The sequence below is a fragment of the Strongylocentrotus purpuratus genome, unplaced genomic scaffold, assembly GCF_000002235.5.
Source record: "Strongylocentrotus purpuratus isolate Spur 01 unplaced genomic scaffold, Spur_5.0 spur5_scaffold_16, whole genome shotgun sequence".
Classification (NCBI taxonomy): Eukaryota; Metazoa; Echinodermata; class Echinoidea; order Camarodonta; family Strongylocentrotidae; genus Strongylocentrotus; species Strongylocentrotus purpuratus.
Genome location: NW_022145601.1, coordinates 14,686,134 through 14,712,766, shown reverse-complemented (window position 1 = coordinate 14,712,766; position 26,633 = coordinate 14,686,134). Strand labels below are relative to the sequence as shown.

Sequence of the window (26,633 nt, the reverse complement as noted above, 5' to 3'; positions counted from 1 at the left end):
CGGCGACTCCCAAAGGATATAATTCATTCATAAAGTAAGGATGATTCCCTGTGATTCTAGAGGTGAATCACATGAACTCTTGAACTTAAAAACACCGTCAACCTCTTTTTTGTTTAACTTTAAAACTTCAAAAAAAAAATTGAACTTAAAAAGCTTTAACTTCTTCGATCTGTTGGGTATTGACGTGTTTTGTGTTTACCGGTGTTCAGCCACGTGTTTCTTTTTGTCATTAAGTATTATTTCATGATTGTGTCATTTTAATAATTTTAATGCCATTAATTTTCGTTTCTTTCAATTAATCCTATCTTATTCTATTATTCTAACTTCATGTATCAATATCATCATAGTAATTTTTATGTTTCAATGTTTTCAAATTATCTGTTTACATGCATGACACGGCCCTAATAGAATCCAGTCTTGCAACAGTACTGTTTGGGCCTTTTACCGCGTATAATAATACATAAATTTAAATAAAACGAGAAAATAATGAGTGAGTCATCAGCTAGACAAACTGGGTAAACACTTTAAGCAGTTGGCACACTTTATGAGTGCGCCTTGAAAGATAATGCAGTTGATACTCGTCTTTATCTTCATCAACGTAAGCACCGGTGAGAAAATAAAAGCTGTTACATTTCCTTTTAGTTCCTTTTAGCCACCCCTCCCCCACCCCCGATTACTTATTCATGAGCTTGATGGCATAACTGCTTCTCAATCAAACTTTTGTTTTTCATTCGTACGCTCCATCAAACCCGTTTTCAATTTCTTCTTCTCTCTTTAGTTCTTTTAGCCCCCCCCCCCCTCACCCCGATTACTTATTCATGAGCTTGATGGCATAACTGCTTCTCAATCAAACTTTTGTTTTTCATTCGTACGCTCCATTAATCCTGCTTTCAATTTCTTCTTCTCTCTTTAGTTAAATGGGATTGGTTTAATATCCGAGTTCAAGTGAAGGTTAAGAGTCAGTCTCGTTTTCATTTATTCTAGACTGAATACCCCCCAGTGGGATCATAAAGGATATGATTTACGTGTATGAACTCGGCAATATCGCCGGCAGAAACTTGAGAGGGAATCTGTGATGGGTTCTCTCCATGTGGTAAATGCTTTTAGACTATAACAGTGATTTTACCGACTCGTATGTGTTTTGAAAAGCATTCGTAGATCGTCGTGTTATGGGGTATTAATTATGTGAATTATATGAATACGTTTATAAACCCATCTCTTAATTTATGTAGTGTATATCTGTATACCGTATACCGAACCTTATATTCTTTTTGGCGGATCCTTGGACCATGAAAGTGATATCTCGCTTTCACCAATCTTAAAAACGCTATAAGCTGTTGTTGGTTAAAGCGTGAAGATAAAGGGAAGTACATAACCGCAACATCCGACGTGGTTTTGCTGCTTGCACAATTATCCCCTAAAATAGAACAATAGTACATGTCTATCATTATTTGAGGAATCAGCCTTCGTAAACCCGCAGTCCGATCGTATTTCTTGAAAACCTACATGGATCATTAAAATATGCGCCCCCATCTCCATATAAATAGTCATCGCAAAAATGCAAATAGGTTTGTTGACGAGAAGTATCATGACTTGATTAATGTGCTCATCTGTTTCGGCTGCTTTGGAACTGTGCACGTGGGACTTAAGTTTATCGGACTCTGAACTTCCTAGAACTATGATCATAATTTTTTTTAATGACAGTCTCGGTATAATGTGAAAAATGGTTCTTTTGCGTTCTCCTGTCAGAGGTCATGACGAATTATGGTCTCAGAAGCATACCTACATCAGTCTGGAATGTCCCTGACTAATTCAAGCAACACGCAAATTAACCCTTTTAGGACTGTGCGATTGAAAGAAATTTGCAGACTCTACACACAGGTCCCTGCAAAAGAACAGCAATTAATTAGTTAAAATTAACAATTAAAATGAGTCAATTATGATAAATAGTCGTGCCTCTCTCTTAGCCTCTCTATTTTCATTTAGTGTCGGTCTGATGGTCGTATCGTCTGTGCGGCCGGGTATACAGAAGTATCATGCTATGTTTTTGTATGTTACGCTGTAATGTGAAACAACATGATTTTAAGTGTAAAACAATATGGTTATTCATTTATTTTTCCGCAAAAAATGTAACGCATAGGCTGTAAATCATTGTTTTCTGACCAAATAAAACTTATCAAGATAACAACAAAAAAAGCAGCCATGCAGTCCGTGCGTGTCTTGTACCCCGCCCTCTTTCGTCGAATTGCAATCATTGCATGACTAAAGAACACGTGAAATGATTTGGAAAACGTATAGGATAGATAAGTAGGCTCCCAGAAATAAATGAATAAATTGAAAGGAAAGAAAGGAAGTAAAGGGCAAAAGAATACGAGTTGAGGACGCCACCCCGTCCAGCAAAAAGCATTCGGATAATAAAAAGAAAAAGTAAGAAAATAAGTAAGAAATAAACTCCAAAATGAAATAAAGAAAAAGGAAAGGAAAGTAATAAGAGGAGAAAAGGAATGAGAGGGGCAAAATAATATAAGAAAAGGACACCACCCTGTCTATCGAATAGCAATTGCATGATAAAAAGAACAAGAGATTATACATAGAAGACAAACAAAACATGATGATAATGATGATGAAATAAAATAAAGCAAAGCGATAATAAAATGGAGGTGAAGGGAGAAAGAATATGAGAAGATTACATATAACATCACAGGTCTTCCCTTTACTATCGTGCAATAAATGGCAGTAAAACACACTCAGGCGTTGGAAATGACACCGTTTTGATGTGAAATAATAAATTGACGACGTCAAAAGAAAACAAAAAGAAAAAAACCCGCAGTGCTATGAAATAATAACGAGGGAAAGATTGAAATGTTATCATGGTTGTATAACTCATATTCTAAATAAAGTTACACGATGGTCACAAATTTGAATTTAAACTATAACAAAGTCGATAAATCTGATCAGTTTCTGCGCTATCTATAAATATCTCTAGCAATGATTTAAAGCCGAGGCGTTAATCCTCTTACACCCAATTTCTCGATCGCATCGCAAGGTGCTTGGAAAATAAATCTGTTTTAATACCAGACAATCAAATAAGTATTATCCAAAATTTCCCTCGTGTAAAGAGGTATTACCCTAGAAAGATTGTGAACTCAACTGAGATAAAGTATTCTTAATTTAAAGTACGCCGAATCTACGTTAGTAAGTATTGCAGGTGCAAATTCTTTCATTCTCGTGTTGAAACTGTGTTGTAACGGGTCTAGAGGCGGTATACTTAAGAGGCACAAACAGCGGTGTTAACAAAATAATAAGCTAGAAGTTTTCATCATTTCGTCGACACCCTGGAAATATATTGTGTCAAATGAAAATCATGCTCCATAATAACTTCATCAATCACCATATTTTTTCCCGGCCATTTCACTTGTTAACAATATATATCCCTGGAAGAGTGTAATATGATTATGACTAGGACGTGTTCTACTATATTTCGATAACCATTATGTAGGTCACAAGTGGCGTATATTATGAGGCGCTCATGGGGTATGTGTCCCCAATAGGTGTCGTAGTCGAGTGGTTTAATCAATTGACTGGAAATGCAAAGGTTGTGGGTTCGAGACCCGGTACGGTACTTATTCCCATGGGCAAGGCATTTTATCTATATTGCTCCTCTCCACCCGGTTGTTAATTGGGTACCAGGTAGGATGTGAACGTCATTATGGTTGGATAAGCATGTGCGCGCCCGTATAAAGGTGACTTGGCTAACAACAAATCAGAAATGTCTATTTTCCCTAATGAAAATTGAAGATCATACATACATCCTCAATATAAGTATTGCCATTATGTGTCTAAACAACCCCTTTATGTGAAAATCTTTATTGTCATCAATAACTAAGAAAATAATACTCTATGAAATTTCTGTTCAGAGCAAATTGGAGCAGACCTCGCAAAATACGTCAGTGATGCCAATTTGTGTTTCACTGATGACTTTAAAAATATATAACTTTCCTACTTTTAATCATTACATTGCTCAAACTTTCACTAATTTGTTTCTCTCGTTTTCTGCTTTTATGAATACCAGCTAATTATTGGGTTGGACTTCCCCTTTGAAAGAATTGTCCGCTTTTTTCTCGCTACCCTGCCACGCCCAGTCATTTATCAATACATTATCCTGTACACTTCTCAATCCGTATTCCATCCAAATGGTTGGCCTGCCCCGCCCCCCCCCCCCCCCAATGTCGGAAGAGTGTCCTAGACCTTCGGGTATGTTCGAAATGTAACCAGGGACTATTCCCTGATGTAACAGATAAAACGCAACACGCTTTTTCGTCTGAGTTTACCCCGTCACTTCCAATCCTCTACCGATACATCACCATGCTGGGTCTACTCACACCTGGTGTACTTTACGCTTCCAAACCACCGCAGCGACACTGCAAATGTGAATGGTGAATGACCAGTTTGAGATTGTATGAACAGTGTTGAGAAGAAATTAAATTGCAGTACGTGTCTCGAAGAAAATAGGGCGGGTTTTACGTGAACAAGTTTCGAGATACATGATGAAGAAAAAGAGAAGTGCACCAAGGGACCACTTCGCATCAGATACTTGCTCAACATGACTTGCAGGCATCACACACAAGTATTCTTCAGTTTGGTTTCATGTCGTACTCATTATACTGTCAGACATCTCAACCGTGGTGATTTGCATTTACCCGGTTTTGGAGGCTCTGAAGAACTTGACGATAAACACATGGGATTGGCTTTCAAGTAGCTTTCCCGTATACGACTGATCTTAACAGAAGTTGGCAACCACACGAACGAACGAAAATGGCAGGCCTACGTGATTTCTACCTTAATTTCTGTTATTACCGATTCCTAATTAGTATGACCCAGTTTAATTCCCTGAATAGGTCTAAAACGTATATCTTTGTACAGTACGTGGTGTTCTTTTAATGTCTGTTTCTAAATATAAATATTTTTACATCGCATCCTGTATTTTCCATGTAAACCACAGGCAAAGGCTTGAGATGTTGATAAAGGTTGAACAAATAATGAATATCTTTATGTAAATGATCTGTAGTAATTTATTTAGGGGATGTATAGCTTTATTTAGAAGTGGATTAATTATTGTTCATATTGGACAAAGGCAAGATCAAAATGGAAATATCTGGGTTGTTTAGAAAGAGGAGATTATAGCGTGGGCCTCCTTTTGGTCTATTTTTTTTTTTGGGGGGGAGGGGGGGGGGGGGGGGGGGTAGCATGAACACTTTCACATTTTGTATTATATATTTAGTAAGGATACTCTTAACCGTAACAGCGTGTATATTTTTTGTAGACATGACTGAGGGTTGTAATGGCGCATTGCACTAACTGCACTGAGGGGACATTTAATGCTCCTCCATCATGTACTGCCAACTGTTATCTCATATCTTTTTAACATTTTCTAAACGAACGTTGACACAGGTAGGGTTTTGGACGAGCTTATTGAAAATCACCGGAGGCGTACGCTGTCTCCTTTCATGTAATACGTTGAAACGCCAACAGATGATGACATGAATGCTAGTTGAACTTTGTATATTTATATACCTGGGAGCTTTTTAAACGCAACAAAGGCAGTGAAATCCGGAAAGCGACTGGGGATATCGAACACGTCTCATGTTACAAAAGCTTCTTTTTTCAATCCAGGGAAAAACAATGTCAACCACTGAGTCCATGACGGACTTCTTAAATAAATCACGGCGCCCCTTTTGTCACGACGAAAGAAAACGATTTGATAATTTAGAAAGCGCTAGGTAAACAGTGAAAAAAACACTGTAAAAGGAACATTGTAAAAAGGAACATTGTAACAAGAAGAAAACCTTATCATTCTGTTGAAAATCTAAATCCAATTTATATATGAAAACTTCATTATGAATAATTGATGTCTGATTGTATCCTAAGTACAGAACCTTGGGGCCTAGTATTTTTTATTATAACTAATTGTATAGTGCTCGGCCTCGAATCATGTAACAGCATACTGTCACAAGAAAACAGGAAATTTCCTTTACAACACAATAATGGTGTCGTTTTCATTTCACGTCAAGGTATATTAGTTCTTAATTTGCGATTCAAGGTTCTCACAACTTTCATAGTATTGAACTATTGATCACGTGTCTTTTTTAATATCCTGTCATTATTCCGCTCGAGTTGTTTGTACTTTTTCATCTAGATTTCATATCATGTAACTTACCGTTGGTCGCCTACTGATGAACAATTAAACGTTGATTTTAAGTACTGTAAATATGATAGTAATTACAATTCTCTGATATTGTTTCCATGTATTTCTGACGTGATGTTTTCATATTCGTTGAGATATGTTTTGCTTTTCAGTAGGATCACTTTTTATTTCCGTGTTTAATGATTACAGAAAATTCTTTCACGTTATTAATTACCACGATTCAAGATTAATTATTTCCGTATAACATAAACCCCCACTGTACTACTTGTAGCTACTCGTTCTCTCTATATAGAAAACTTCTCCAATCGGTGCCTGTTGGTCCCACATGATCCTCTTTTCTTATGTTAATTGAGAGCTGAGTTGATGAGATAGCCACCTGTCAGTGACCTCGCTAGGTGGTCTAATCCCTTCTAGCCAAACTAGTAAAGACGGCATTTAAAGAAAGGTTAACGTTTTTAAAAATGTATTATATACTTTGTTTATGTTTTTGCAAGGAATTTAAATAAAATCAACAAAAATTTAAAAATAAAAAAATTTCAAACGCTTCCTGGTTTTGATGGATTCCTACATCCTCTTATAAAAAAAAATGGTGGATACGCCTCCGAAGTAGACTTGAACTCTGACATATATTTGGACTGATCTTATATTGATTCGTCCCCCCCCCCCCCCCCGCCCCACTGTCAGAATACCAACGTCATTACCCAGCATCCTCCGGCTCTATATTACGAGGGAGGAAACGTACGGGCGGATTTTCACTTCAAAATCTCAAGAATCAGCAAACAAATTGAGCTGCTCGCCGATTATTCGGTCAAAAAACCTATATCTTGAGGGGCTGCGGTCTTATCTCCTATGAATTAAATAGGTCAACATTCTCGGGGAAATACAGCATAGAAGGATTGGATTATGAAATAGCACGAGGGGCTTAAAAGCACTAAGATATATATTGCGTTTAGGGGGATGAAATTGAGACATTTTTTTTATCGGATCATCTCAGGTGAGAAGCAGAAATCTCACACCTACAGGCGACAAGAATTGATCAACGATCGGCATCGTAATAAATCTAAATTGGCAGGGCACAGCGCATCGACCATGTTGATCAGAATGTTCTGCAATTACCGGAAGCTTTTGATCATTTGGGTAAATTTATTTTGTTACGATTTGATTCCAAGATTATCATTGGAGATTTTAAATTTGAGTTTGCTCGTAATCAGTCGAGTCAGAATAACGATGAGAAGAATGACATCCTATAATGAATGCCACAAAATCAGGTTTATCCGAACGGTCATTAATGAGGTAATCACTGTACATTCTTATTCGAAACAAAGTATACATTGTGTTATAATACTATATATATATATATATATATATATATATATATATATATATATATTTAAATTAGGTAAAATCACTGAGGGTAGTTCTAAATGGAAGTACAGTTTCTCGGCTCTGTACGTGACCAAAATGATATAGGTTTCAATAAAATAAATAATAAACCTGTTTCTCGGCTCTGTACGTGACCAAAATGATATAGGTTTCAATAAAATAAATAATAAACCTTCCTGTCAAGCAAACATCACTTAGTCGATATTAGTACCGCACGAGAAAAAAAAGTATGATTACAAGGACATTAACAAATTGGCGGTACAGTTAAACCTGCTTTAGTGACCACCTGTCTACAAAGACAACATTTGGTCGCTATAGACAGGTTTAATTCAATATACCATCTACCCGCACTCGGGTGATTTGACAACAATAGGGACTTTTAGATTCTGCACGACGAGAACGTGGACTGCCCTTTTAAGGCAATGTGACGTCCTTTAAGGCACTGGCAGTGACGTCACATTGCCTTAAAAGGGCAGTCCGCGTTCTCGTCGTGCAGAATCTAAAAGTCCCTAATATCAGCAACAACACCAACAACAACTACATTTACCTCTTGCCGTTGGTTTGCTCAGTAAAGCTGAAACGATATCATCGTAATAAGAACCGATCCCGTCTCTGACGTCATGAGGGAACACCTGCGTGGTTGCTAAGCAGATGCTGCTCGCCTTGACCAAGCGCGTCAGCTCCTCTACGGCGCGCACCGCGTAGTTGGACGAGTCGTGTACGATGGATACATAAGTCCAGTTGAAGCGATGCAGGAAATCCAGCATGGCCATTGCTTGGTAGCGGTCGGGAGGGACCGTTCTGAAGAGATAGGGGAAGCGGTCCTTGTTGCTTAGGTCGTTGATGGTTGACCAGTATGCCACCTGAAACACAAGAATATGTATACACGCCATAAGTATGGAAATACTAACAGATAGGACAGACAATCATTAAAGTGATCAGTAAATTCAGTATTCGAACCATTTTAATCTTGTATTTCATTATTGTGCTCAAGAATTGAAATCAGAATGCAAGCTGTACACACTATGAATATGACGGACAGAGAAAGAGGACAAAATTTAAGTTCCTCATTCTACTCAACAATTGCTGTGGTAGATAAAGGAACATCCCTTCACTGCTATTATGTAAAAATGTGTAAAACAGGTGTCACAAGCATATTCACCTGTTCACAAATAATATTTTGTCCTCTTTCTTTGTCCGTCATGTTCATAGTGACAACCTACATCTGCTGATGCAATGTCGGTAAAATACCGCGCAACCATGAGTCATGAAACTATAGTCTTTCTGTGAACGATGCACTCTTAAAGGAGTTGGGTGAATTTTCTACGCATGTTTACTATACAGAAGCGAACATGTTTGTTGGGCAAAATAAAAGATGAAATAGACGGACACACTTCTCAGGATATACCATACCACGTGAATGCCATTTTACTGTGTTACCCAACACGAAGAACCTCTTTGGCGACACGTAATGAGTTGGTTGCTATTTATTATGTGTTCGCATTCAACGCTAGAATCAAACTATTCTCATAGTTACGTTTTATTTTCCTGGATATAAAATAGATAGATGTCAACAAAGTGATTCAAAATACTTCTCAAATTTTCCTTATCTTGTTCATAGTAAAGAAATGAAATAGATGGCCTAGATGTCAACATAGTGATTCGAAATACTTCTCGAATTTTCCTCCCTTGTCCATAATAAAGAAATGTATTTTTGTTACTAGTTGTATAGTGCTTGATAAGAAAAAAGGGAATCTTTTTCTGGGTTGAAACGGAGGCGACCTATTTGTTCTCGGGTGTTTTTTTAAAAGCAAGATTGAACCGTAAAAGTACGAATCCCTTCCATGACGCTAACTGCAACACCTCGTGTTTATTCAGGCCAGCATCAAACCTTTCTCGAAAGCGTGCCTCTACACTTTCACCCTCTATCGCTAATAATCTCTCCATAACGACCACTCCTCAGCATCCATATTCATATTCCAGAGCTTGATCTACTCTCCAGAGCGTTTGTTTGTCATGGCTCTCCGAACCAACCGAAATCCGAGAGAAAAATCTCAACGATAATGTTTTCCTGGCTCGTGACCCTTTCTGAAGATGTCTTGACCGAGTTCCTAATGAACCTGAAATGGGACACCTTTCTCAAAATCTTTCAGGATTGAGCCATCTCAAAAGCTAATAATGAACGGCATAGAGTAGAGTCATAAGTTTTTCAGGTTCCATCGCCGTAAACAAGTTGATCTTCATAAATCCTATGCTTAGTGTGCGTTGACCCATCGTCAGATCTTAAAGGGAAACATAGGAAGGTAAATGGATGATCCAAGGGAGGGGGTGGGGGTACAGTAAAATCCAACATGCTTGATTAAAAAAAGAATCTTACATGAGGTTGTGTTCTGCTATATATTTAATTTAAGGCAAACACGGCAACTTAAAGAGGGGAAACTCGTTTTGTTTTACTTATCAGATATTTCAGATAAAAAGACAGTCACCTCTGACAACCCCTGAGAACACCCGAATCCTTTGCTTGACAGAGATATCCTTCGAACCCCCCCCCCCCCTCCCCCTCGAAAGATAATCTTGGATCCGACTCTTAATATTAAAGCAAATGAAATATAGCGAAGAAATGTAATAAAGGGGATATTTCAAAACATCCCAAGGAGAGAAAATTATCTGTAATGACGAGAGAGGCGCCTCTGTGCCACACCTTTGGTTACGCGAATACACACAATACCTAGGTACAAAGGAGTCGGAGTAGGAATGAAGAAACCAATGCATGTGGCGGAATAACTCAAGCCCAGAGGCGGTGCGAAAGTACACTACTACTACTTTAACGTAGCTAAAAATTGGCCAAAAACGACCGGACTTTCATCCCATTGGTTAATGTCTAGTCTCTTTCAACGAGTCTGGTATAATATGCTGACTGCTAAATTGCCAGATACCCGGAAATTGCAATACACGAAACTGATTATGCTTACTAATATGCGTCCCGCATCTTGAACCATCGTTATAGAGTAAGTTCTAATCGTTATCGTAATACAAAAATCAGACACCTTGTTTGCTTAATGTTTAGAATTAGACGTTGTGTCAATACAACATTCATAACCACTGAAACCTGAGAGCAAACGCTTGAAATTTCCACTTGGGAATTAGAAAGGGAAACACAATACTCCCTGCCCCCCAAACCACCACTCGATTTCCTAATGATGATTACTGTCTCACCGGCGGCTAACCTCTAAAACTTTCCTTCAACTCATCTCATCATCTTGTAAATGATGTTTTGGTCTTCGTTTTACCGCAGTTCATCAGGCGGGCAGACAGTTTTCATGACTTAAATATTCTGCTTGCGAACGAAGAGAGCACTTTAAGGATTAGTGTACTTTTAGGATCAGGAGGCACATGTATTTTAAGAAAAGCAACGAACAACTAACTTCTTCCCGCAGAAGTGGTTTAAGATATCAAAAGAGAAACATGACCAGACAATATATTCCTTTAGATTAGCATGACTAAAAGGGAGATCAGACGAATTGTTCTTGTGAAATAAAGAAGAAAAGTGTCCCTTTATTGAAAAATTGTTATGACGTTCAATATTTAAAAAGATCGAACAGATTCCCCCTCCCCCACTTAATCCTCTAAAAGCTAATGTGCATAATACATCACTTAAAGGGAGAGTTGAGTTCTGTTTTCAGACCGCAAATGCCTTCAAAGTGCATGGTTATTGCTCTTATTCTTATCTATGACATTTAAAGTGCCCTTTTAGAACCTAACATTGCTATGAAGGTAATTTTAGACCCCAAAATGTGTGAAATTTAGCCAGTTACGATCATACCAATTCAGCTCCACTTAAAAAAAAACACGGTGACCGTTAATTATTTAATTAAAATAAAACAATACATGAGTCGGCTAATTGTGACTAATATAAACAACAAGAAATTGCCAACCAAAAAGCCAACATGGACATTGGCTGAAATACAACGTAAAAGGCGTTATTTCGTGTTTTTCAACGGTTTTCTCAATTTTTTCAAAATATCTAATATTTATGGTGGTACACAAGTATTAGAAATCGTTATATTTCAGCCGTCTCTGAACCGATTTTGATCAAAGAAAGATGATTTTGTCATTTAAATATTATGTTCTTTCAAATTTGACACTCAGTTTTTCATTATCTCCAAAATTATTTTGTGGAGCGCCCTCTGCAACAGAACTCAACTATCCCTTTAAATGGATATGCGCTCAGACAATATGTGGCTTCCACAGAGAACTTTGACGTCCAAAGCTTAAAGAAGACTTCGATTTGAAATTTTTTCGTAACGATGAACATGTGGGAACTTTCCCCCTTTCCAGTGAACTCCTACTACGAAGACAAATAAGGCAGTTTTATTGGCATTCTACATTTTTTTTCTAGGTTGAAATTTGTTACATCTACATTGGCCAGACTCTTTTCAAAACCATCTGGAGTTATGACTGTTTGCAGTCTGACGGCTGATTGTGTAGCTCCAAAAGATCTGATGAATAACAGGTGTTTGAACCCGAATGAGCTGGAAAGTTTTTAGGCCTTTAATAAATTATATGGAGCGCCAACATTATGAGGACGATAGCAGAGACTTTCACAAAATCAACCTAAGATACTTTCAATAGCCACGTGAGTCGCTTTTTTCATAATCCAAACATGATTTCTATAGTTAATACTATAATAGTGTATTAAAAGTGCCCCGAGTTAAATTCTCGAAAGTCTTTGCGATTGGCTTCAGTTAAAGGTACTATGTCCCTTTTGCAGCCAACCATCAAACCCGTTTACTTGCTAGATTTCACTGCCAGACACTATTGAGTGACTGACTGGCTTTTTTCTTCTTTGGTAATAACATACATGAAAAGAGTTGTAAAGGGTACATGAGCATTTGTCTACATCAATAACCCACTTCTTGTGATGGCCAAGATTAAACTGATTGAATCTTTGCGCAGCATAAAACGTATGACCATTCGGTACAATAATGTCTGAAAATCAACACTATTACTTTTGGGCTCTATAGCCCTAAAGTCGATTTGACAACTAATAGTTGTTATTTTCCCACTTGAAGACATTTTCAAGCCCCAACTTTTTTTAGGGAAGTTCTAAATTAGTATTATCTTTCCAATGCAGTTGGAATTTAAACTTTTTCATTTTTTTGGCCTGCAAATGGGACATAGTACCTTTAAATGAACAAGCAAAATTAGTCAATTTCATGACTGGATTGATTTAGTTTACTCATTTAATGAGAGCAATCTGAGCAGAAGATTTTCACTTGAGGCTCTTTAAAATCCGTGGATTAAATTAAATTAGGCTTAAATTGATTCGTCTTTATAATTGTATGGACCAATGAATAATTTATCCTGTTTACACATACATCTAAATGTTTCGGCATAGAACAGTAAGTTGGTGAATTTAGGATGATTTCAGGTTGTGTGTGAATGCGGCATTTCATCTCCCGTATGTGAAAGACACATTCAACTTCACTCTTATTCATCTCACGGTTTTTCTTTACCTACCAAGAGCTCATCGAAATGGTTCAGCATCAAACAGTTGGTGACTTAAGGATGGTATCAGATTGTGTGTGAATGCGTCATCTCATCTCCCGTATGTGAAAGACACATTCAACTTCACTCTTATTCATCTCACGTTTTTTCTTTACCTACCAAGAGCTCATCGAAATGGTTCAGCATCAAACAGTTGGTGACTTAAGGATGATATCAGATTGTCTGTGAATGTGGCATCGCCCGTATGTGAAAGTCACTTGCAACTTCACTGTTTATTCATCTCACGTTTTCTCTTCACCTACCAACGGCTCATCGAAATGGTTTGGCATCGAACAGTTGGTGACTTAAGGATGATTTCAGGTTGTGTGTGAATGCGTCATCTCATCTCCCATATGTGAAAGTCACATTCAACTTCACTCTTATTCACCTCACGTTTTCTCTTTATCTAACAACGGCTCATCTTACTGGTTTGGCATCGAACAGTTGGTGACTTAAGGATGATATCAGATTGTCTATGAATGCGTCATCTCATCTCCCATATGTGAAAGTCACATTCAACTTCACTCTTATTCACCTCACGTTTTCGCTTCACCTTACCCAAGCATGGCTCACTTTTGATCCCTTGATATTCAGAGGTGCTGAACTTCAAGCTGAAGATATCCTTACGAGGGAGAAGTAGGGATCGCATTCTCATCTCGTTACCATGACAACCAGCATTTATATTCTCCTTGATTCGAAATTAAATGTGAGCCTTAGAGACGTCGAATTCCCCAGAAAGAGATATACATTTAGAAACCATTCCCAGAGAACATAAATTTGATTTATTCTTCGACTATTTTTTCTCCATTAGATCCGCTAAATCAGCAACGAGATATCTATAGTCTGTACTGAAAAAAAAGAACTCCCTATTTTAAGATACCCATTTATAATTTGTTCTCTTTAGGCAATATTTGTAAATTTATCTCGGTACCTTATCTTTGTGTCCGTCTATGTCGTTAGTGTTATTCCGCCTTAAAATAAAGTCCTTCTTTCGATTTTAATAGCGCTATTATTATTTGCTTTTTTTTTTTAATAAATCGTGAAGCGATCCATATTTTCCGGGTTTCACACAGTCATCTTCCAAAAAAAGTTTAATCAAATCAAAAGGATAAATAAATAGATTAACGGAAGATATGTGAGACATGATTAAAACCACACAGTTCATAACGAGTACAAATGTACATATCAATTTTATCTGAACTTGTAACAAAATGATTTATTACCCTGTTTACATGATTTTCTAGTGTAGCTGTTGTTGTTGTCGTTGTTATTATAATGATATACAACGTTCGATAGTGACGCCTTAATCGGATGTGGCTTTAGAAGGTGCCTCGATGGATAAGAACCTGATCCATGTTTCCTTGTTTACAAAGTTATGAAATATATCTTAAAGATATGGACAATAATACATATAGTTCAATTTACTTGAGTATATATTTCGTTATTTTACTAAAAATCCAGAAAATCGGAATATTCCGGATTAATCGGAAGGGTTGACAGGTATGCTAATCTCCTTGGCATTGCGATTTGAGTTATTTCAAGCTATCCCATACGGTTTTCATGACATTTTTTTTTCGGGCGATGTGAATTTGACCAGCACTTTATAATAACACTACTTCTAACAGAAAAAAAAACCAATTTGGTCTGTAACCCTGCGATACAATCAAACTCGACTACAGTCACCACCATTTCAAAAGCGTTAATATGCAGTGAAATATTGATCACTTATTACATGTACTACAATACGAGGCCCTTTTCCTACAACACTTGAGATGGTCAACAAGTTGCGGAAATGTTGATTACGTTTGTATGATAAGGACATTTGATATCAGACAGATTCAGTAACCTGCCCTACTTCCACACTAGGCCTACTTGTTGTCCTACTGCGAGTCAAGACGAATAAACAGGTGTTGTTTTTACCGCCCGAGGGGGATACCGCCAAGAAATGCGATACCCTGCCTGTATACGACTCTGGAACAAGGGACGAGTAATCTGAAAAGCTTAATGAAATTGTGACGTAAATCAATTACAGATGTCTCAATTTAACAGTAACACACTTATGACGACATATCAGAAAACGTTTGAACCTGTCCTACATGTTACCCGGAGACAACTTTTCCTTTTACAAGTTTGAAAGCAAGGAAAGTCGAACACGCAGGTTTATAGGATAATTCGCTTCCTATAAAGATTTGCTTCAGAATGTGATCGTAAATATGATAACAAGTTTAAAGCGGAGTTATGCTGAATGTACTGATATAAATAAATTCAGTGGAGAATACTACAATTCCTGTAATTAAATGATGCGGTGTATGATATACTATCAGGTAATGAATAAGCTCAATAATATAAAACAACTCAAAAAAGAAAGCCCCAAAAAAAAATTACAAAAAAAGAAGAAGCAGAAATCCATCAATATAAAAAAAAATCAAATCAAGTAGCTATCCTTTCAGTATTGTGTCAGATAGTAAGGCTGTAATACAAACCAGATTTAAGAGTCGAATTGCCGTCAAAAAGTAACTATAGATTTCCGCAGGAAACAGACGAATAGATGAGCTCGACCACGTTCGGCTTCCAAACATCCTGGACTCGACCAAAACGAGATTGCTTTTTTCGAGGAGTTGTTTTTTGAAACTTTGTATTCTCGAAAAACGAGCGAAAACAATTCTAAATAGAAAGTACGTGTTACTGAGATGGTCGTATCTCGAATAATTAAATACAGCGATCGATTTGTATGGTCGATCCAAAAGGTTCGTGAACGTCGATTACATTGTGAGGACTATAAATACCTGGGCATTACGAAACAGTCAAACTTGTCCGACTGGGAAACAACGAGGGGGCTTATAAAAAGCCAACCCCGAAAAAATCAACAAAGCAAAAAACAAACAAACTAACAAAACGAAACAAGGCAAAACACCAAACCTAAATCAGTAACCAAAACTAAACCCCAAACCAGAAGCAAGCAAGCAAACACATAAAACACTAAAGAAAAAACAGGAAAATAAAGGCAGAAACAAATTATATTGTTAACAATGTAGCAAAGCTCAAAACAGCAGAAATATCTACAGAAGATGTAGAACAACTTTCATTTTGAAGTTGTTTAACGATTTTGATAAAGTTTAGCATTATGTATTGAATAAATCCTATGAAACTTTCTCCATATTCTATTATATAATTTTACATGACTTGTATTTAATCTCATTTCCACATTAATTCGGGAAGCCGTGGCTAATTACCATCACTACATACCTCCCCCCCCCCCCACACACACACACTACTAGATAAGGGACTACTTGGTAAAAGCTGTTAAATATTCGAGAACCATGCATGCACTACATGCACTGTCAAGTATGCTTTTGGAAAGCGGGTTTGTGAAACCTGAGAAAAAATCTTCCTCTCTGCAATGGGAAATATGAGCATTTCTAAAAGCTGGGTTCATACAACATGACGACATGACTTGTGTAACGTCGGGAAAACTGTAAAAGCGGAGACATCTACAGAGAGACTTCCAAGTTTATTTTGTGCTTAAAATGTCCATCTTTATTATTATTATTATATTAGAAAGAAATAGAAAAGCTGATTGTTATAGAGTCAGCCAAATGGATAATATCAATGGGTTTCGAGAAAATAATTACACAAGTGACAACGGCAGACGAAACAGGCCCTGTCATTCATAAAACGTGGATTCCAAGGAAATTTGATTTTCTTTGTTTCATTTTATTTAAAACTTGACCATAATTATTGTACCCTGCGAGTAGGTCTAGACATTACAGAGGCACCGGCCTCATGGTGGTTGTGTTACTATGTGTGTGCCTGATTGTGTGCGTGTGTGTGTGTGTGTAGTGGTGGTGGTTATTTTACCTGACTGCTAAGAAAGCATAAATGTAAGTAAGCAAACAGACGACCAACGGCTTTAGGTCCTCTCTGAGGGGCCTGGTAATGAGGATTAATGCCTTACCAAAGGGCACTAGCGCATCGACTTGGTGTCGAACCCGGGTCACCGGATTACGAGACCACTGCTCTACCAACTCTCTCTCTCTCTCTCTCTGTGTTGGAGGATGGTGCTACCGGTCTTTCTCACTGAATGAAATATAAATCAATAAGGTAAGCAACCCGGGAAATGATGCGGAAGAGGGTCGTGATGCTTTTTTTTTTTTTGTATACGTTTCATTTCCCCTTGTCCCCATTCTATCCATTTCTCTTATCTTTCCGTTTGCCCATTTTACGATTGGATGAGAGAGACATGCCCCTTTGTCGTAGCTGCACCGCTGATCTCCACCAATCTGTCTCACCCCCATGTTGACTCTTGTGTTGTTGCCCACGGTCATTCATATTTGTTGTAAACATGTCTCCCCCTGGTATAAACACGGTGTTGATGCATGTGCCTGGATGAACTCTCTTGCCACTCTCCAGAGTTCAAACTAGGAGCGTGCTTACATCCTCTCTTCCCCCATCGGCCACATCTTCAAACGACATGGATTTCGGCCACGATTGGGCCGGAGCACGTGTCGGGCAACAGAGGGATGAAAGATTATGAAGAGAGAGAAAGAAAACCCACATGCATGAGTGTGGGTGCTTTCCAGGCATCCCCAGGCATCTACCGGTAGAGCAAGTGCTAGGATGGGTAAGGAGGGACCCGCACTTCACCACATTTATTGGAAAGAAATTGTTGAAATATGCAACGTTATCAGCCATGAAGTAAATCAAAATCTACCCCGAAAATAAAAGGAGAGAGAGGGAGAGAAAGAAAGAGGGGGAGTGGTTAATAAAATAGAAAGAAACTAGAACAAACTTTTATCTCATTATTAAAGGGTAGGTTAGTTAAGGGGGGAGTGGAAGCATAGTTGTTTATTGTTGTCGGGGAAAGGCATCAAATAGAAAAGCTGTACTTACAAAAGGGACTGCAAAGCAAATGTTACTTTTACAAAAGCCACAAAAAAGGATCAAGCCTGACAACGATCATGATGAAAAGACTAAAGAAAAATCAAGTCTCACCTTGATAAAGTGGGGAGTTTAGGCGCGAGTAGGGGGAAATGAAAAAATTACAAAAACTCCTGCTGGTATGACCCCACTCTCCTCTCGTCCCGCACATACAAATCTAGAGACGCCGCGGTTCCTTGGAATCCAGCACTGAGCAACATGACTGGAGGTAGGGAGTGTATTTTGCGACTTTTCCTGCTAGCCCGGTCGATTCAGACTCACTCACGGAGCAAGAAAATCAGTTTAAAGGCTGGCGACGATATCCCGGATAGGGCAACGCTTACCATTGAATTCGATTTTCCTCTAAAAGCGATGTGAGATGCGAGCGTTGTTTGTTACAGAAGTGGCAATACAAACCTAATATGTCAATCAATATATGGGACTGAGGTGGAAAACACTTCTATCTCACGGATGGAGAATGTTTTCGTAACCAGAGAAAGTACCCTGGACTGGCTGGCACTGGATAGTTCGTGTAGTATAATTTTTGCAAGATCTTGCCTACAATACTGATATTTTTGTAATCAATATTATTTTGAGGCCAAGCATTATATTACAATAGGCTGCGTAATTTCTGATGTTTACAAAAATGAATCAACTTCACCTTCTAAGGTAAATAAGTAAGCATTGGGCAGCTCTGGACAGATTTCGCTTTGTAAGGCCAAGTAACATTGATCTCAAGTTTGTAGTCCGGATTTCTTTTTTTAAATACTTTTTTTAAATGAAGGAGGGAAGGAGGTCGATTTATTTGATAATCATTTTTTTGTTTCCTATAAAATTAAAGATGCCATTGGGTTAATTTCAAAGCATTAAAACAAAAACATTGATTTGGATTGTATTGGCTGACTACAGAGGCACAAAACAATGTGAAATTGCTTTGTAATTATTAGGGATTTTTTAAAACCCATTGTATTGATGTCGCCAGATACTTATTTCTTTGACAAAAACAAAAAGATTAGGACGAGCCGAAAAGAGGAAGAGGGAGGGGGACGAGAAACTAAGAATCAAGTTTAATTGGCCCCGAACAGTCGATATCATGGAAACAATGACAACTTAATGGAAAATTTAATCAAAACAACTTAAATTGCATGTCATGAAACCTGCGCGTCACTCCGATTCCGAGATTAATTCGCTGAGCACATTCTCTGAAAAGCGCCACGAGGTAGTGTCAATAAGCTTTAAATAGATACGATAGGAACACACCACTTCAGCCTTTTCTCCTTCAATAAACATTGATGTTCTTTTCTCCGACTCTAATAGAATCCACTTATTAAGGAGGTGAAGCCTTTCATAAACACTATCACATCCACCATTACTCCACCACGTTACACAAACTCAAAACCTTTATCAAAACGAATCTTTGGCATAATCTAAATTGAAAATTGCCCTTCGCTCAGCCGTTATTGTCTCTGTCAACATTCAGTGCTCACCAAGTCCACACAAGCTCTCTCGACCAGGAAAGGTAAAGATCTAAATTTGGCGTTAATGCGTCGTTCTACTTTTTCATCACGTGACACGATACTACGTGATGTGCCGCTCTTGTATGGCGGCACGCGTTTCTACGATTCCCCCTTTTTTGGTAAACACCCACCCACATTGGATTTCTTGTTTATGAATGACTTTCAAAGTTTAAAGGGAATTTTGACAAATTTTGTTGTGGTCGTTTGAAATTAACTTTAGGCTTACATTTTTTTTCCTTCTACGAAGTAAATTCATTCGCATGAGCAACTCTATACTGCATTGGCGACTCTAAATATAGATAGATGCTTTGTTAGTAATACACATTTCATTAATGTACTTATGTCATTTTTTTCAATGTTGCAATGTCTCATTTTTCTTGGAATCACCCGAGTTATTCAAGTATGTTGACATGATTTTTTTGGCTAGTCATAGGACCATTGTTTGTTTAAGAAATTATGCATAAAATGAGTATGATGTATTTTGCCTTAACAATAACACATTTCGATAGAAGGTTAAGGGCATTTGTATACTTTTTCAGTTCATATATTCTGAGACAATACATTTCATCTGCCACTATTCTTTAACCCAGGTATAAAGAAAGCTGTAAATGTGGACGCTATTCTCTTCTGTTTCCTTTTACACCACATGCAGCGGCAGGGTGCCGTAGCCGGTGATATCTTCACCTAGAAATCGTATGACGTTGTGTTATTCAATGACTTACGCTTAAATTAACAGATTACTTTTATATTTATCATTATTTTAATCATCTTTAATATTTCTCATTGCTTCTCTTCTTCTTCTTCCAGTTGAGTTCCGGTCTTTAAAATAGAGTATTTTAAGTATACTCTGTGCGGTGCTTTTATGACGTGTGCAGGTTGCGGCTGCGAAACTGTCCTCCCAATAAAAGTTGAATTGTTGATTTGATTTTCGTTCTCTGCTAATATTTTGCTCAATAAGAATGATAGCGATTTTTGTTGAATTATGGAAATTTACTTTGCGAGGAACGGACTCTAACAATATCCAAAATAAGTTGATATGAAGTTACCTAACATTTTATTTTCTCCCAATAAGCCTGATGTTTTCAAGAACTACTTCAGGATTTGGTGACATAAGGAAGTTCATCGTTGGCTAAACCTGACTTGAATGGCGTCACATAATGATTGTTGCAGAGTCGACCTACATTTTTTTTCTCGAGTAAGCCTGATGCCTTCAAGAACTACTTAAGGATCTGATGACATAAGGTAGTTTATCATTACCTAACCTGACTTGTTGCTAAACCCGACTTGTATGGCGTCACGGAATGATTGTTGCAGAGTTGACCTACATCTTATTATTTATTTTGATGATGCAGATAATTCTATATCGGAGATTTTTTTCTTTTAGTTGTTACCGCCGTCTCGCTTAATCCCTATAAATACTTAACGTAATCAATCATTTTCTTTCATGATATCAGACTTTAGGAACCGCTCAGTTTATCTCAATGAATATTTTATGAAAAGTGTTAAACAAGTTACCGCCTCTTATTTAAAGGGCCACTCTAACCAAAACGGGATAAAAATGAAAAAAAGACATGTAGAATAATTTTTTGACGGAGATTCCGAACATGACAATGATTTTTCTTAGAAATCATCAATAATTCTGGAATCTACATGTAGCTATAAAAATGACGACTCAGAACGCGCAGAAAAAAGGCCAGTTTCGGTGATGACGCATTTGACGTCACTGCAGGCGCATCTCCGGTGAAAAGAAGGGTGATTTAGGCATTAAAATGTCTTTTAAAAGGCAAACTATGATATTAATTGAACAAAAAGACATTTATCAGAAAAATAATATGCACTTGATAATCCCAGTACGTTTCTGGCTAATTATGAAAATAAAGCCATCAAGCCACGTGACCGTATTACCTTTTTTTCTAGAGGCGTAGCCTAGCAAGCGTGAGAACTGGGAAAACTGGATGGTCATATCATTTTTTGGGTCAATTTAGAATTTAGAATATTAATAAGTATAGGTGTATTCATGTTTTGAAAGGCTACGTTAGTTGGGTTAGAGTGGCCCTGTAACTATTTTTTTCTCTTTCTTTATTTCATTTGTTCTTAACTTCCCACCACGTTTGTCAACTATTTATTTCTTTTTCACACCTTTAAAAATAAAAAATCCCCTTGAGCCTCTTTCTCTGATCCCAATTTGATTCTATCGCACCCCATTATTCTCTGGCAATTTTACTTTTCTTCTTTTTGTTTGCAACCGATCTGTATTCGATAATTTTGTTGATTTTCAATCTAACTTAATGATTCTAAAGATCATAAGAAAAGTGAAGTGTATTGATATCAATTATTTGATGTTCGCGTATTGCTTTTGGAATTCTTTACGCCATTGGATTTACTATTTCATGCAAGGTCTACGTATTAAGCATGTAAACTATTTCGATAATTATTGATTCCGTGAAAAAAAAATCATGTTATAAAAGCGGTTAATCGAAAAGGTAGAGCATTTCAGAAAAAGGGGAAGGTAAAAAAAAAAAAAAAAATACAGTTAAGACATGAATCTGGTTGCCATGGACTCAAAGAATCGTCCCCTATTTGCATTTTTATGTTTTTTAAGTACATGCAGTTTTAAAATGTTTTTAATATTTTATTAGTTCAAAATTATGTTTAAAAAAAACGAAAAAAACATTAAACATTTTTTCTTTTCAGAATTCATTTGATATCGGCATCTTTCTTTTCATCTTCTTTCGTGTTGGCATGGTAACTATGTAATGTAAGTAAATCAGCATCCTGGGCACGCAATCTCTATCACCATAAATGTGCTTTGTGCTGGCATCTTTTTGAATGGAAGCGTTGACGTCATGTTTGTGCCATATTTAATCACGTACCCTAGGCCTTCATTTACGGGTGCAGGTTTGAAGTGGATTGGAGATGACGATGGGGGTACTTATGAGAGAAAGACGTGGGATCACCTTGACTCTTCAAAAGGGACATGGCACCGTCGGACATTGTCGAGCATTGATGACGTCGAAAAGTCAAGAGTCGGAGAGGGGAAGAGGTCAATAATATTGCTGGGGTGAGACATTGCTCAAAGTTATCTTGGACAGAGTGGAGGATGGGTGAAGAGGAGAGGTGGTGGAACATTATAATGAATGGGGAGGTAGTGAAGGGCATAGTATCGGGGTGGTGGTGGTGGTGGTGGTAGAGGTTGGGGATAGTGGTAGGTGCTGGTGATGGTGGAGGCTACAGCCTACGAGACCGGCAGTGTTGGTCTCTTGGGCCTCATAGTCCCTCTTTCCAGAGGGCCAGTTTACCCGACAGATGGCCCATGAGGCCGACAGCCCACAAGACCTCATTTTCTATCTTCCCTTATTTCTTTGTTTTGTCGGTCTCAGAGGCTGTAAGTTTTGTGGTCTGTCGGTCTCGTAGATCTTCATGAGTGTCGTTCTTGAGGGCTTTATGTCTACCGACTCCGGTGGTGGATGAGGGGCTAGGTTGTCTGCCTCTCTCTTTAATTTACTTGATTCAATTTGTGCAAATCCCAAAAATATATACCATTTTGGGCCTATGAAAGGAAACAGAACTATACCAAATAACTTCATGCTTTTAATTGAACTGATCACAACTCCCTTTGCCATCTTAAAAATCAAAGAACCCGACGACATAATAATTTCAATATAATGGGCCTTCTGCCCTCCTATTTAAGCCTTATCATGTATATCTTAATCTTTTGATATATGTTATTGGAATAAAACTAGTTGTGTATTGACCTTTTCTCTTTTCTCTTCTGTCAGCCTCCTTCCCTGTCTCAACCCTTCATCTTTCTCTCTCTCTCCCTCTTTCCCCCTCCAGGGATGCCAGTTAGAATTGATCTGAGGGCTTGAAAATCACCTAGAATTAGCTATTTGTACACCCACAAAAAAGCCTAAACTATGGCCTGAAAATAACTTGCCAGTGCCTGAAAACTGGCATCCCTGCCCCTCCATATCTAGCTCTACAGTTAATTCTTTCCAAATCTATCTCCAATTCTCTCTCTATCTCACATTAAGTTTATATGGACAAAATAAGATTTTCTTGAAGATTGATTACACTAGAGGGTGATATGGTATTAAATGTCATGAAACGACTTCAGGTGCAAATCGCATCACGAGATTACCAACTTGAAATTGAAACCTAGGTGAGACCCAAGTGACCGACTTTGTTTTCAGAATCGATTGGTCATGCTTTAAGAGTTGACCGAATATAGGCCATTAGCATTCAAGTGATGGCAACAGCTATCCCACCCTTAACGAGCTTTGCTGTGCTTCGTCTATTTTTACGATGCCCTAGTTTACCTAAAATAGTTTACCTCAAATAGGTTGATGGATAAGATGAAGAAAACTGTTCATTTATTGGGAAATCAATACGTTGATACAGGTATCTATTACCAAGAGACAAGGAATGAAATTAACGGTGCTGATTAAAATCTTATTCCCTTTGGTAAACAGATTGGTGAATGGAGATATAGGGTGTGCTTAATCTAATGTTAATTGAAACGATCTAGCTTATTTGATTGCCGTCTGTCGTTTCAGTTGATGCAATCATATGATGCAATTAACCCCAGACGTTCCTTATCATACGAAACATTTGACTTCTATCTGAACTCTATAGACCATGCGCTATTAAAGGGGATGTAGCATGACGAGACTATCCCCCTGTCCACACACAACATTTTCCGTGATTAGGCGTGATTAGCTATACCGTTTCGCGATAGTTATACGATGAAATTGTGTGTGTGGACGCTCACTAACGATACGTCGTATAACGAAACGTCGTATAACAAAACGCAGGTTTGGGCATCGTTTTGAACCAGAACTCCATAAAGAATCACGCCTAATCACGCCTAATCACGGAAGGTGTTGTGTGTGGACGTAACTAGTGTACCTAGTCGGGGGCTTAACGTGACCTCGCGCGAAAGGAGACCTGACCTCTCATTTCCGCTTCCATTTCATGACCGCAGTAGCAAACTGCGCACCTATACGACATTTCGCTGTAGAGTGTCAGGATTACTTTCTTCTGAGTGTGGACATCCTGGAATTTATACGATGATTATTTATACGACGTTTCTTGTGTGTGGACACTCTGAAATTTATAAGATGATTCTTTATACGACGTTTCGTTATAGAGTTTCGGGCTAAATTGTTTTGTGTGTGGACACGCTGTATGTGTCTTTCCTGTGGCCTTACTCGGGGCCAATACGACTACGGACAACGCGACCGCAGTAATTTACGTGCGTGCAACATACGCGAAACCGAAGCGTGAGGAGAAGTTCGGTCTGTTTCACGAACGCTAGCGCAGTGACCGTTAATCAAGTCCATTCGTTTACGTGCAGTTGTCCAAAAGAAGTCGTAGATGGCGTTAACCAGCTACACCCCTTTAAGTATACGGAAAATAATACAGGCCAGTGTTTTTCATTGTTCTAGGTCTATCATCAAGAACAAAAAAGGTAAAAGAGTACCTAGAAATGATATACAGTGTATGCAAAATAAAAGTGTCCTCGTTTTTGGAGAAAGTCGTCGCATCGTATTTCGTTCTGTTTGTTTACGACAAAAAGGGTATTTTAAAAATATATCATAAATCCCACATAACCACTTGAGGATCACCACTGACCACGGATGTACCGTAGCCTGACCGATAAGATAAAGAAAAGTGAAGATCTATGCACATATATGTATAAATAATCCATCCTCATAAATCACTATGGCTTCATTTGCTAAAAGCTTTCAAGATTTATTTTTCCTGCCAGGCACTTCGTGTATGTTGTGTTCTTTATATTAACAAAAAAAGAGAAAAGAGAAGAAAAAAATCGGGAGAATAAAACTCAAGGGGCATTACGATTCCGGTGTCTTATGCTCTGTATTATTCAGCTTACTCTCTTAAAAAAAAGAGTGAATTTTCACTCTATTTTCACTTTCTTGGGAGTGACGTCCGTGATCACTTGTTTAGGAGTGAAAATCGATTGATTTTAGAGTGCTCTCTAAGAAGAAAAGAGTGAATGTTCACTCTATTTTCACTACATTTTCACTCTCCATAGGAATGACGTCGTGATCACTCGATTTTGTTTAGAGAGTACAAATTACAAAACGTTTCCTTTAGTCGTATGATCATAATAATCACATCTACATTTAATCATACCCCAAGTTAACGACGGCGTTTGCAAATGTTTTTTGTCCTTCATGCCTTTAAGAATAAATTGATTTAGTATTTCTAAAGTGAACAGGAACCCCTATTAAGTAAGAATTGGCAGAAAATAAAACATCCTCAATCATTGTCTTTCCACCCATTTAATGCTGAGAGGCACATGACGAATATCGTCATCATTTTACTTCCTACTTTAGAATATCAAGGGTCTACTAAATGTGGATATATATATAGCACCCAACCAGGTATTAAATCTAAAGATTTCTATTTATGTTCTTAAATGGTGTGTATTGACTTGCTGAAGAATACACCTGTGAAAATCAATTCATCAGACTGTCTTTTAGTCCTTGTCATCCCTCAATGAAATGACTCTAAATTGATTGGAAGCTATAAAGATCCCTACAGATCAAAACTCATCTCTTGAGAAAGTGAATTTCCTTTTCAAGATGACCATTAATTTTGCCAGATGCACTTTGCCAAAATACGCCTCTCCATATTCACTTGATGTACAGCTGCAGCATTTCTTGGTTTTACGGACGGGCGTGGGCGAAAGTATTTTTTTATTTTCTTTTACTTCGAGTGTGATGGGGTTGAACCGAGAGCCTTGGTCATTTACAAATGAATAAATGCGCCACAAATTTGTCATATCATCTTTATGAACTTAATATTATCCTATCAAAAAGCGAAGGTAGATAATTTAGAAAGTGGGCCAAAGTGATCATACGTAATCTAATAAATAAAATGAATTTATGGTAGCAACAGAAGGTAAAGAGATCCCTCATGTGATATTTGGGTACATAAAAAGAAACAACATCGCCCAACGCAATCACCAAGCGAACTTTTCTACCTCTGCTATTTACTTTTTGAACCCAGCAATTTTAATCTCTTACAATAACAAA

The 26,633-nt window shown here is 37.8% G+C and overlaps 1 protein-coding gene across 1 annotated transcript in view; it reads right to left on the bottom strand.

Moving 5' to 3' along the window:
• Positions 1–26,633, bottom strand: part of LOC583252 (metabotropic glutamate receptor 8) — a 75,897-nt gene that overhangs the window by 15,942 nt on the left and 33,322 nt on the right. The window contains exon 2 of the mRNA XM_030987413.1: positions 8,136–8,451. Coding sequence (XP_030843273.1) covers positions 8,136–8,451 — 316 coding nt within the window. The remainder of the gene's footprint in view (positions 1–8,135; positions 8,452–26,633) is intronic.